Consider the following 14,360-nt stretch of genomic DNA (forward strand, 5'->3'; position numbering starts at 1 on the left):
GCCCAAAAGCAGTGCTTACAAAGCGCTAGATGAAGCCTTTAATTCTAAACTGATTTACGTAGAGAAAGATCGACAGACTTCTGCTCACCCAGGAGAAATCCAGGCTACTTTTCTTTCCTAAGTGAATACTCAGATTAGCTCCAGAGAAGGTTTTGGGAAATACTGAAACAATGACACCTGTTTCCAAAATAGTTAACCTCTGTAATTTCTACGCACCGTACACAATCACCTCATACTGCTCAACTCTTTGTAACAGCCTTTCTTGTAAAGAGAAGGATGGAAGTGATTAAGGATTTAACCATCTGTAGTTGTTTAGTATCATTTTGGTCCTAAGGAATGACCTGTAGTTTTTGAGTTTTCCTTTTATATATTGGGAAAGAGGCATAAAAGTTGGTCTATGTTGAACCATTTAAATTATATTTTTATATTGACAGTCTCTTAGGATGAAACAGAGTAAACAGATACTTTCTTTAAGGTTAATGTGTCTCAACTCCCTTTCCAAATCATAAGAATAAAGAGTTTATCTAGAGCTGGAATAATTCAAAGTTATCTAGGACAGGGATTTTTGAATCCATATCAGGGTACTTTTCTTTTTACAGTCATGCCTCATAACATTTACTAAAGCTGGTACCTGACCTAATCCCTAGGACCCAGGAAGACAGATCTGATGGTACTAAAACAGCCCTTCAGAAAATAGCAGTCTATCTTTGGAACTATTTGAAGAATGTTTCAGAACTACATTATATACCCTAGGGGCTTCAGTAGATTTCCATTAATGGGTAGGATAGATTTCCTGGAAAGTAAACACACCACCAGCTTGAGAGGCTAAGATGCTTAGATATTTACTCAACCTGACCATTTTTATGCCAGCTAAATTTTCCAATTCATTACATTCTTGTGTCCACATTATTTACTTTTTTACTCAATGGGAGGCACTCATTAGAAGCCTGAATGTCTGGATTAACAAATTCAGGCTGCATTACACTACTCTTCTATGCACCATCCAATTCATTTAGGGATGGTCATCTTCATCAAAAGAAAAACATCAAGTTTTCATCTTCTTAATGCTGTTAAATGGCAATCCATTGAATACCTAGGAGTTTTTCCCTTTGTATTGTGAGTAAAGAGACCAACACTATTGATTGTTTAATGATTAATCTTGTCCTCTTTACCATTTATCCTATGGAGATCATTTTTTGAGGGAACAATCAATTCCTATTTCAAATAGAATCTAAAGGTACACAGTAATAATGATTAGAACAAGGGAAACAGAGATGGAATAACCTTGTGTCATCCTAAGGCTAAAACTTTTTATTCTCACTGTCTGATAAGAAGCTTCACCATCGATTATGGAAACAAAATCATCAATAAAACACTTGCTTGGATTGCTCATGGGAGGCTATTATGGTCCTCTATTTTGGTTGATTGGTTGGGGGGAGGCATCTATGGAGAACAGCTATCACAGAAGCTGCAGAGCTGCCTTCTCAGTTTGATAGATTGTACCAGGAATCCTGGATGAGTGAAGAGGTGAGGATTATAAACTGAGCTGAGGGAACTCTACATTAAAGACATTTTATAAATTTTTTAAATCAACTATTACAAATGGCAGAGGAAGTCCCAGGGCATAGTTCTTTGGGTCTCTAATTGTTGTATATTTAAGGACATAATTGATCACACAATCATTTGCTTCTATTGATTTTACTTTGGCTGTCATTGGGTATGACAGTTTCATAGCCCAGTGCCTCCCTTTTAGGTTATACTGTTTCACTTTATGGAGAAGTTTGGCAATGCATCTTAGCACATTAAAGTTTCTAAGAAACTCCCTAGGAAAAACATCTGTTCACCTTTGTTTAAGATCTCAGGTTTATTTGTTCACCGAAGTCATTTATGGAATTAATGTCTGAAATAGTCTCTAGAAAATACTTAGGAAACTGATAAAAATGTTCATTAGAGCTTTTATTGTAAAACCATCTGAAGAAGTTTAGATAAATATGAGCTCTTGACAGTAAATTTCAGTTCCACTTGGCTTAAAAAACTTCTGTTGTAGCCAACTACCTTTTAAACTTACACCTCAATAATTTGATACAGCTTTTCAGTGATACAAATGAATGCTCCTCTGTCATAGCAGATAAGGTTAATTGTTATCCTCTACATTGATGACAAGGTCGTATTCCAAGTAGTAAATCTACTTCTAACTACTTCTATCACCACCCCCTACAAGGAATCCTTATACTCAAGCCAAAATTACTTTGCAATAAGATTATCTTCAGCATGTAGAATGATAGTATACTTTGCAGACGTTAAGTCATTTAATTTGCTAGGTCTTTATCTTGGTGACCACACTGAAATTTGCTTTTTTCAAAACTTAACTTTCATTAGAGGCATATTGAGGTCTTTTTATATTAGAAGACACTTTTGACTTAAAAAATAATTAGAACAAAATAATGATCTCCATTCTTTAGTAGCTATTCAAAATACTGAATTCAGACCTGATGATGCATTTTGATAGTAATATTGGCAAACTAAGATGTAGTCAGAATAAGGTTATCATGGTGATGGTGGTCTAAGAAATGCATCTTCACTGAAGGAATTGGAAAGGAAGAAAGATATTTGGAGGGCAGTCACGGAAGGAGTACATGTTTTGTTGTTGCTTCAGAAAACATATCTAGCACGAACTTTTGGAAATTGTATAATTTGAATTCACAGAAGGAATTATTTCCTATGTATTAAAATTCTCTAAATTACATTAAATTGCATTGCAAAGAAAGAAGTTCTCTGCCACTGGGAGTTTTTAAGCGATTGTTGAATAATGTACATTAGAAATTCTGTCTGTACTAGAATTTCTCAATGCATTTTATAGGAAATTAGTTTTTGTAATGTTAATGGGTGTTAACTGTGAAAGAAAAGATAGATTCTGTAGTCAAATAAGTTTGAATTAAAGTTAAACAGGCGTTTTTACTAAAGTTCTCAGAGTCTTTTATGTGCTTATATGGTTTACGAATCTGAAGACATAATTTCTTTGACTAGGTCAGCATTTCTTCTTATAGGATTAGCCTGTCATGGAACACAATTTAGGAAACTTCAGGTAATTATGTTGATCTCTAAAGTGATGCTACTTAAAGTATGGACTAATGCCCAATTCATAAATTGTTAATTACAGATTTATAACATGATAGATTCAGAAACTAAACGTAATCAGTTGAAATCTTCTATAGCAATTAGACATTGTCATGACATCCAAGTAGTAGGTGATTATTAGACTTTTGTTGAATAAGGTATAGGCCAATTAGAGTATTATCCAGCTTTTGTGGTGATTTCTTGTGGCATGAAATGCAAACTAGTCAGCTCAGTAGGATCACTTAATGGTCCTCAGCAGACTGAAAGAAAAAGACTTATTCATCATCGCACATAGTTTGAGAAGCGCTGCTCTAAAGTTCCTTCTGTTTTCTAAAAGTTTGTTCATCTCTTACACTTAACATAGGTAGTGTCTTTCCTCATTTAAACATTTATAATCTGATTAATATTCAAGTATTATAATGTATATAAAGCACAGTTAATTATAGAATTCAGTTTAAATGCACCAAGGTCTGACTTTTATTTGCTTCTAAGGAAATCTTAAAAATCGAGTGTTTATCATTTTTAGAATTCTAAAGTATTATGTAATTAACTATTTTGTTGTTTTATTAAGTGATGATTTCTATTCTGAATTGCATATTCCAAAGCCATAGCTATAGCTCACGTTTCCACATAACTGTGTACATCTTTTATTATAGTTCATGTAATTTTAAAGCTTTTGTTGTTTTTCAGGTTTCTGCTTTCTTAAAAACTTCTATTAAAAACATTTTCACCTGTCTCATTCTGTGAGATAGTTATTTCTCAATTATCTGTACAACGGAATTTGAGCTTAGATGTAAAAGGGACAGTTGTGCCATAGCATAGACAGTCTGTGCCTCTTCCCACCCTTTGGATTAGATAACTTTTTCTGTAGTTAAGTTTATCAAATACTTGAATAGGTGATTACATATGAAAATGAAATAATTTCTAAAATTATCTAGATTCTGAATCAAGAATTTTCTTCTTATTGTTCTTCATAAATGACAGACTATATACTATGGACCAATATATAGTTCCTGTAAAGAAAAGGAAGAAATGATTCAAAACACACATGCACACACTGCATGATGTAACATCTTGAAAAAATAAGGTGGGTTTACTATTGAAAAAAATAAAGTTGGATATCAGAGTGCCTGCCACTAATTGTAAAATCTTCATCATATCTTCTCTATACCCAGTTTTCTAATCTGTCAAAAAGTGGTACTGATGGTCCTCCTCTTCCTCCACCCCCTGTCCACACACATCCCTCACAGGTCTTTAGGAGAATAAAATTAGAAGACATGTGTGAAATGCTTTAAAATAATGTAGTTAAACATCATAGCTGTGCCTTGATAGTTTTCCAGTAATCCGAAAGTAAATGTGCTCTTCTTTTTAGTTTGTTGTACTTCCATGTATGACAAACAAACACAGATAAGCTTGGTGTTTTGAAGTGTCTGGGGTACTAAACTGGACAAACTTTATGTAATTGGTTTGTTATTGCTAAAAAACAATGATGATATAGTATAGAAAAGTATGAGCTGAAAAGATATGAAAATTTGGCTCTCTTATTAATTCTTTCTATAAAGATTTCCAATGTATTAGACCTTTTGGAGCCCCAATTTTTCCACATGTAAAAATGACAGAAATGGAGTTATTCATATCAGGCTTTTTCTATCTCTAGCAGATCTTGAGTTAGAGATCTACAGACTAATACTACAAAATTAGTTTTTAAATGGACCACAAGATGGCGTTTGTAGCTAATGAGTTTTTTGTGTTAACTCTGTTGCAGTCATTGAAGTATTTGCAGTATTTACAAATCCAAACTTATTACTTATGTTCTTGAGAGATATGTAAAAGTAATTTTAGAAAAAAATATGCAAGTCTTGTTATTTTGAAGTTATTGACATTTCTCAAATTATAAGTTGGCAGGTTATTCTGAATTTAGACTTTTTCAAAAATGAAATTTAATGAATAATTTTGAGCCATTGCAAAATAATAGAAGTTGCTTTCCATTTGTAACATAATCTCTAATTTCTTTCTGGATTGATTACGTTTCAGAAAAATGTATAAATATGCAGCTCCTGAAAGTTTTCATTACTGTTTGGATCTTAGGTTTAGATGATTAAAAAAACCAATTACTAAAATGTTACACACTCCATTGCCCTCATTTTAGGCATGACCTACAATCTTTATAATGTAATTTATTTTGCAGTGATATTGGCCTAGTATGGAGATGTTTACATATTTGAGCTTCAGTGTTTCCTCAAATGTAGGTGATGTCGTCTGTGTCCAAGATCATTTGAGACAGCATTAAAGTACGTAAAGGACACTCAGTCATATTTCTCAGTTTTAGTTTATTAAGAGAGATGAAATTATTATGGCACTGTCTAAAAGATACTTTTAGATTAGTAGGAAAACTAGAAGCACAATAACTTTGACTTAATATGGAAATTTCTGGCTTAAAAAGGGGTACATGGTAAGGTTTGGCTTTTATTACATTTTACAATAATAGATATCATTGTTATTGTTTTAGGCAAATATATGGTTATTTTACTTTATTAGAAGAGATATATAGATAATATTTTATTAATTTGACTTATGTGATAATTTGGATGAAACTAGGTTTTCTATTAGCTGTTCCATGAACAGGGTGGTAGCATTACCTATGGAGATATCAAACTTTATGTTGGCATTATCATCTGGTGGCTAAGAGCATGGGCTTTGGACAGGCATAACTTGTGACTTTTAAGCTCAGAGACCTTGAAGACTTTTCGTTATTTCAGTGGACCTCAACATCCTCATCTATAAAGTGCTAAAAATAATAGTATATACATCAGTTTTATTTGGTATTAAAATATATATGTACACATATGTGTGTATGTATATAATGGAATAAAGAAAGATGAAAGAAAAGTCTTAGAAGCAAAATTTAATATTCCCAGTAAGTCACTAAAAGTAAATCATTTTGAAGCTTTTATACTCATAAATACCTTTCCAGGAGTCTCAACTAGTTTATCTCTTAAGTCACTACTTATTTTACTTGAGCCCAAAATAGCCAATATAGAAAATATGTTTGAAAGCTGCTGGATATATAAGTAAATAAATAAGTAAAATATATATTAAGTTCTTAATGCAGTGCCTAGCACATAGTAACAGTAGTAGTAATTGAAAATATTTCTCATGTATTTCTGAATCTTACCTTTGGAAATTATTTATAGTGACAATTACCTTATAAATATCAAATACAGAGGGGAGAGGTAAAATGTTATGTTTGATGCCTTTCCACACTGTGTCAAGCCAATTAGAGCAAGGCATATTTACAAATTGTATGTGATCTCATTTGCCAACTTTTATTTTCATTTTTAAAATTTTTATTTAAGTATAGTTGATTTACAATGTTGTGTTAGTTTCAGGTGTACAGCAAAGTGATTCAGTTATACATACATATATATATATATATTTTTTTTTCACATTCTTTTCCCTTATAGGCCATTACAAAATATTGAGTATAGTTCCCTGTGCTATGCAGTAGGTCCTTGCTGGTTATCTATTTTATATATGGTAATGTGTGTATGTTATTCCCAAACTCCTAATTTATCCAACCCCCCCACTGCTTTCCCCTTTGGTAACCATAAGTTGGTCTTCTATGTCTGTGTGTCTATTTCTGTTTTGTATATAACTTTATTTGTATCTTTTTTTTTTTTAAGATTCCATATATAAGTGATATCATATGATATTTGTCTTTCTCTGTCTGGCTTATTTCACTTAGTATGATAGTCTCTAGTTCCATCCATGTTGCTGCATATGGCATTATTTCATTCTTTCTTTATGGCTGAGTAATATTCCATTGTGTGTATATACCACATCTTCTTTATCTGTTCATCTGTCAGTGGACATTTAGGTTGCTTCCATGTCTTAGCCCTTCCAAATAGTGCTGCAGTGAATGTTAGGGTGCATGTATCTTTTTGAATTATGGCTTTCTTCAAATATATGCCCAGGAGTGGGATTGTAGGATCATATGGTAGCTCTATTTTTAGTTTTTTAAGGAACCTCCATACTCTTCTCCATAGTGGCTACACAAATTTACATTCCCACCAACAGTGTGAGAGGGTTCCCTTTTCTCCACACCTTCTCCAGCATTTATTATTTGTAGGCTTTTTGATGATGGCCGTTCTGACCTGTGTGAGGTGATACCTCATTGTAGTTTTGATTTGCATTTCTCTAATTATAATTAGTGATAATGAGCATCTTTTCATGTGCCTTTTGGCCATCTGTATGTCTTCTTTAGAGAAATGTCTATTTAGATCTTCGGTCTGCCCCTTTTTTGACTGGTTGTTTGTTTTGTTGATATCGAGCTGTATGAGCTGTTTGTATATTTTGGAGATTATTCACTTGTCGGTTGCATCATTTGCAAATATTTTCTCCCATTCTGTAGGTTGTCTTTTCGTTTTGTTTATGGTTTCCTTTGCTGTGCAAAAGCTTTTAAGTTAATAATTAGATTGCATTTGTTTATTTTTGTGTTGGCCACTTTAGGTCCTAGGATGAAAGTTAATGGACACTCATGGTCCAACCCCCCTATTCTATGAGTGGGCGAATAGGCCCAGAGAAATGAAAAGATTTGCCTGAAGTCAGACTGTGGAACAGAACCTCTTCATATCCCACCATCTTGAGAAAATATTGATTCTTAAATATGAAAGTTTTCATTGGAAGCTATATCTACATAAACACCATTTTTGTTATCATTCATTCTTTAGAAAACTTGATCACATCTGCTTGTGGGATCACTACCTACTTATGAGAACTAAAGAGACATTTACCTTTTCTAATGGCAAAAGGTCATCAGTACTTTACTGGGGTAGCAAGAAATTTACTTTCAAGAAGAGTTTTGGAATGAAAACTTATTTTCTAAATATTCTGTCTGTATTTGAGAAGTTTTTAAGAATGTGTTTTGGGACAAAAGGGCTTTTGTTTACCTGTCAGGCCTGTTTGCCCTAGTTCTGGCTCACTTTTCTAATGGTACAGCCTCTTTCCCAGTCCTGCCCTTTATAGAGAAGCTACAGTTTTTGGTCTTTGTCTACAAACTGGAGCCACCTGGGGAAAAGTGTGCACTGTATTCTCAGTTAACGAGGATTTGTGATCAACTTGCTTTCTGGTCACCCAACATCCTGCCAATAAATATGGTCAATATATTTATGGACTTACTTTTACTGCAGTGGAAGCGTGGGGCACTAGAAAAGAGTGCCGGACTCAATGGATCACAGTTTCCTTAACTATAAGATGCAATTACTTGAGTTTGTCAAAGTATTGTTGTATCAAATAAAATAATGTGCATGGAAAATCATGACACGTTATTCAACTAGAAGTGGAATTGTTGTTGATTCTCTTATGACAATATGAGAATCTAAAACTAGAATGAGCTGATGGGTATGATTCAAGGTCAGGCCACCTGTGACACTGGCTATTTTTGATTGTTACTCTAATTTTGTTATTAGTTTGCTTTACTAATTATAATGATTTAAAAGTGGGAAAAAAATCAATTCCTTGATAGAAAACAGTGAGAAGCCAAATAACAGAAATACATTTTTTTCAAATAATTGTTTTAACATCTTTTTCTTCTTCTTCTTTTTTAATAAATTTATTTATTTTATTTATTTATTTTTGGCTGTGTTCGGTCTTCATTGCTGCACACAAGCTTTCTCTAGTTGCAGTGAGTCGGGGCTTTGTTGCGGTGTGTGGGCTTCTCATTGTGGTGGCTTCTCTTGTTGCAGAGCACGGGCTCTAGGCACAGGGGCTTCAGCATTTGTGGCAAGTGAGCTCAGTAGTTATGGCTCGCGGGCTCTAGAGCGCAGGCTTAGTAGTTGTGGCATACAGACTTAGTTGCTCCATGGCACGAGGGATCTTCCCAGACCAGGGATTGAACCCATGTCGCTTGCATTGGCAGGCAGATTCTTAAACACTGCACCACCAGGGAAGTCTGCAGAAATGCATTTTTTAAAAATATAATTTACAGGCTTCCCTGGTGGTGCAGTGGTTGAGGGTCCGCCTGCCGATGCAGGGGACACGGATTTGTTCCCGGTTCGGGAGGATCACACATGCCACGGAGTGGCTGGGCCCATGAGCCATGGCCGCTGAGCCTGCGCGTCCGGAGCCTGTGCTCCGCAACGGGAGAGGCCACAACAGTGAGAGGCCCGTGTACTGCAAAAAAAAAAAAAAAAAAAAAAAAAAAAAAATTATATATATATATATATATATATATATATATATATATATATATATAATTTGCAATTATAAGGAAGTTTCACACTAGATTTTGAGATCTTTTTTGTTCTCATTTTGATGATTCTTTATATCCTCCAATTATCACAGTCCTGGATGCAGTGAATATTGAACTAAACTATGTGGTATAAACAATCCATTTCTTGAGTTTTTACTTAGTTTTTCATACTCAGAAATCCAAGAAAAGCAAGGAAGACTAAAAAGATTTAAGGAGTTGTAGAGATTATCATTCATTATTTTTAAATAGATTTATGTACATTAACTGGGTAAATGAGCAACATATCAGGTAATAGGTTAATATTAAACATTGGCAGGAGGAGGCAGTTAACATATTTAGTTAGTAAAAAAAATCTGCTATCAAAATTCCAAAAGAAGATTGGTAGCTTCAGGAGCTACTCAGTTCAGAGGATGTCCTCAGTTTTGTAGATCTAGAAATCTGATGGTCAGCAACCTGAGTGGGGATCAGGTTTTTATAGCAAAACTTAACATTAACAAATGTAGGGATCAATAGAAGCCAGGATGTCAGTTGATTAATATTCAGATTGAAAAATGCAGTGTTCATGATGAGCAGCATATTTGCGTCAGTAGTAAAGTACATTTCTTCTCTATGGTCTCTGCATTTACTGAGCACTTACTATATGCCTGGCATGTATTAACTCAGTCATCTTCAAAGGGTATACATACTCCTGGAAATACATAAAAATTTCCAAGAGGTATGTAAGGAATCAATTTCTACACACTCAACCTACATATATACTCTTTCCTAAAAGTTGATCCCCCTGGGACTTCCCTGGTGGCGCAGTGGTTAAGAATCTGCCTGAAAAAAAAAAAAGAAAAAAAAGAATCTGCCTGCCAGTTCAGGGGACACGGTTCGATCCCTGATCCGGGAAGATTCCACATGCAGCGGAGCAACTAAGCCCGTGTGCTACAACCACTGAGCCCACACGCCACAACTACTGAAGCCCATGCACCTAGAGCCCGTGCTTTGCAACAAGAGAAGCCACCACAATGAGAAGCCCACGCATCTCAACGAAGAGCAGCCCCTGCTCGCCACAGCTAGAGAAAGCCCGCACGCAGCAACAAAGACCCAATGCAACCAAAATAAACAAGTAAATTTATTTAAAAAAAAAAAAAGTTGATCCCCCTGCAATTATGCATTTTTTTTACTCACCTGCCCTCCAAAATGGTCCTTCTTCCACTATGTAAAAGAAAGGTGTCTCATCTTGATGGGCCAGTGACTTATTAAATGTATCCTGGTGGTCATTCAAGAGATTGGTTATTTTCCATTTGCTGATGAGTGGCTATACCTCTTATCAGGTTTGTAATATCACAGATGTACTTAACCATTTGAACCTCAGCTTTCTCATCTATAAAATAAGATTCATAGGTAGTCACTGTGAGGTTTAAAGAAGGTAATATGTGATAAAACAACCATTATAATGCCTGACCAAGTATTCATATAGATATTCAGCCGTTGTCATGATACTTCTCTTGATTTTCTGTGCTAGTGTTCTATAATCTGTATTTCAAAATACATAAATTGTTTTTCTGCCTTTCGTATGGTGGATGGTAGGGAGATAGTTAAGTAGCTGATCTGTTTCTTTTACCATGTCTCACTGTCATTTTTAGGATTTGCTTTAAAAATGAAAATGTTAATTCACAACACTAATCAGCATGGAGGGCTGATCTTCCTTAGACACTTATTAAACTAGGAGAGTTGAAGAATATGACAATGATAGAAGTTTCATCACATTAGGATTAATATACATCTTTGGTGCAATTTGGATCCCTTATTTGACAGGAATTCTAAATAGAGCAAACTGCTCAGATTTTTATTTTGAATTTTACCTTGAATATGTTCAAAGATTTTTTAAATGATAGTTTGGCGGAGTTATCAAAAAGATATGATATCTCCTGAAAGCAGTAATTGCTTTGGCCTGCCCTGCAGGGTTACCAGATAGTAGATAACATATGGATTTGCAGAAGAAGCCAGAAATCAGGTTCGCAAGGGAAACAGGGCTCTTTCCAAAGGTGAACCATGGTTCTCTATCAGCCCTTCAATCCCAGTTCATAGTTTTCATTGTTTTGTAAATGTTGTGGATAGATTTTTAAACATTATCTGTATTTAGGTATTTTTGTATTTCCTTCTTTTTTATACTCAAAATTTGGTGAAGGAAATTTTTGAGTAGCTATAAAGCTGAATTAAAAATTGTTTTCTTGGCATTGAAAATAAATAAAATACTAATAACTGCTAATATTTAATGCATTTCTCCATATAATGTTAATTGTAGGTATTTTGTAGATGTTCTCCCTCAAGTTGTAGAAATTCCCATCTGTTCCTAATTTGTTGAGAATTTTTTTTAAAGTAAGAAATGGACATTGTAATTTGACAAATGTCTTTCCATGTCTATTGAGATGATAATAAATTACATTTAATACAGTCAGTTACATTGATTGATAGTTGAACATTAATCCAGTCTTACACTCCTGGGATAAACTCCATTTGGTCATGAAATATAATTCTTTCTATAGATTGCTGGATTTGTTTTGCTAAAATTTTGTTTATAATTTTTGCATCTATGTTTATGGGGGATAGTCGTCTGTAGTTTTGTTATTGTAATGTCTTTGGTAAGTTGGAAAGCATTCCTTTCTCTTCAGTTCTCTGGAAGAGTTTGTGTAGAATTAATATGATTCTTAAGTTTTTGGTAGAATTCACTGGTGAAGCCATTTGGGCCTGAAGTGTTCTTTGTGGAAAGATATTTAACAACAAATTCAAATTCATTTGAATTATCTATTTTTTCTAGAGTGAGTTTTGGTAGTTTGTATCTTTTCATTGGTTTCATTTAAGTCCTCAAATGTATAGGTATAAAGTTTTCAATAATATTTTCTTTTTTTCCTTCAATAGAATTTAAAGGGATGTCACCTCTCTCATTCCTAATAGTTGGTAATTTGTGTCATCTTTCTTCTTTTATGAACAGTCTGGCTAAAAGTTTATCAATTTTATTAATCTTCTCAAAGATTCAATGTTTGGTTTCATTGTTTTTCTCTTTCATTGAGCCACACTTTTATCTTTTCTGGTTTTTTTCTTCTGCTGCTTACTTTGGTTATAATTTGTTCTTTTTTAGTTTTTAAGGTGGAAACTGAAGTCATTTAAGACCCTTTCTTCTTTTCTAATGAAGGTGTTTAGTGGTATAAACTTCTCTTTATGTAGCACTTCAGTGGCATTCCAAAATTTTTTATACATTGTCTTTTCATTTTCATTCAGTTTAAAATAAAATACTTTCTAGATTACCTTTTCATTTCTTCTTTGACACAGGGCTTATTTATAAGTGTCCTGTTTAGATCTCAAATATTTGGGGATTTTTCAGATATCTTTCAATTGCTGATTTCTAAGTTAATTTCATTATGTTCAGAGAACAAACCTCATATAACTTGATTCTTTTTAAATTTATTGAGATGTCTTGTATAACCTGGAATATGGTGTGTTTTGGTAAATGTTTTATATGCACATGGAAAAAAATACATATTCTCTTTTGTTCTGTAGATATCAATTAGGTCACCTTGATTCGTTTCCTGGGCACATTAATGACTATCTCACCACCTAGTCCCAGCAGACCATCATAATATAATCATTGCTAATTTTTTGAATACTTACTTTGAGCCAGGCATTCTGCATAGAGATTTATACAGGTTATGTAAATTTAATTTTCACAATTGCTTTACTGGTAAGTATTGTCATTAACCTAATTTATAGCTGAAGAAACTATAATAGAGAGTAATCAGTTTGCACAAACTCACACTTTATATAGTAGGATTCAAATCTGATTAAGCCATGCTTGTATCACTACTCCTCTGTCTAGATGCTTAATGCCTGCTCCCTCAGATCAAAATGGTCCATCTTTCCCTCTACAGTTTACTATAGATCTGTTTTCTATCCTGACATTGGGGGAATAGTGGATTATTTCAGCAAACTAATCCATGCTAATTTTTAACCTTTTATGTTTTCCTATTATTTAGCAACAGTTTCCCTCATTAAGAATTAAAATATGTAGAAAATGACAGGGATCCTGGCAAGCCTGTGGGAGAGAGGAGTAGGGCAGATTGCTATAGGAACAGATATGTAAGGATTTATTAATCCTTCTAACAGTGAAAGTGAACTACTGTTGACCTTCTCATGGTGTGTTTCCATTATTTAGTGCCTTGCTACATGGGAATCCTTCCTTACATCACAGACAGATCTCCACTTGGAAGAAGCCTCTGAAGATAAATCGTAATCGCATTGAAGACTTCTCTGTGATCTTTGGGAGATAACCAAGGCTAACCAAAGTTATTCTTTCTGGATGGGCTGGGTCCTTTCTAAAGTAGACGAAAAGTGTTTCACACTATCTGGAAAACCAACAACTTAAAACTCAGGTGTTCCAGAGCATTCATATGAATTTGGATATATATATACATATATATACATATAAATATTTAGCTTAGTTTTAACTATGTTCTTAAATTTGTATACCAATAATTATACATTAAAAAGTTTTTTTTTCTTAAATATTTGTGGAACATGTCATTTTCAATATATTGTAAAGACTCAGTTTTAATAAAAAGTTTAATATGAAATGACTTGTGTGTGTTCTTTTTCTACTAGTAGCTCAAGCCTCTGAAGGCCTGAAGATTCTAGTATGAATCCAGTGTATTTTAACAAGTATACTATGTATTCACCTTTATTTCATCATAATTTTCTCTGAAATGCTATTTACTTTGATATTAGGAATTCAAAGTAAATATGCAAAAATGATTAAATATTATTAAACTAACGATAACTTCAAAAGTTGGTTTATTAAAAGTTAAGTAACTGTTTAAAGATTACCAAGATAAATTTAAATTATTTTTTGAGTTACTATTTAGAATTCCTTATACAGTCATTTTCCCACTAGTTAATTTATTCTTTTTTGGGGGGTATTTTTTTTTTACATACTCTTCACAATTCACATCTA

The 14,360-nt window shown here is 33.6% G+C and overlaps 1 protein-coding gene across 2 annotated transcripts in view; it reads left to right on the plus strand.

Annotated features, from left to right (window-relative positions):
- SNX7 (sorting nexin 7) overlaps positions 1–13,691 on the plus strand; it is a gene marked incomplete at its 5' end in the record, with an annotated part of 97,155 nt that extends 83,464 nt beyond the window's left edge. For both annotated transcript variants that reach the window (XM_079725466.1, XM_079725467.1), the window contains one exon: positions 13,566–13,691. In XM_079725466.1, the coding sequence (XP_079581592.1) occupies positions 13,566–13,643 (78 nt within the window). In that variant the 3' untranslated portion in view covers positions 13,644–13,691. The remainder of the gene's footprint in view (positions 1–13,565) is intronic.
- Positions 13,692–14,360: the final 669 nt, after the last annotated feature.

Source organism: Hyperoodon ampullatus (assembly GCF_949752795.1).
Source record: "Hyperoodon ampullatus genome assembly, chromosome: 2".
Taxonomy (NCBI): Eukaryota; Metazoa; Chordata; class Mammalia; order Artiodactyla; family Ziphiidae; genus Hyperoodon; species Hyperoodon ampullatus.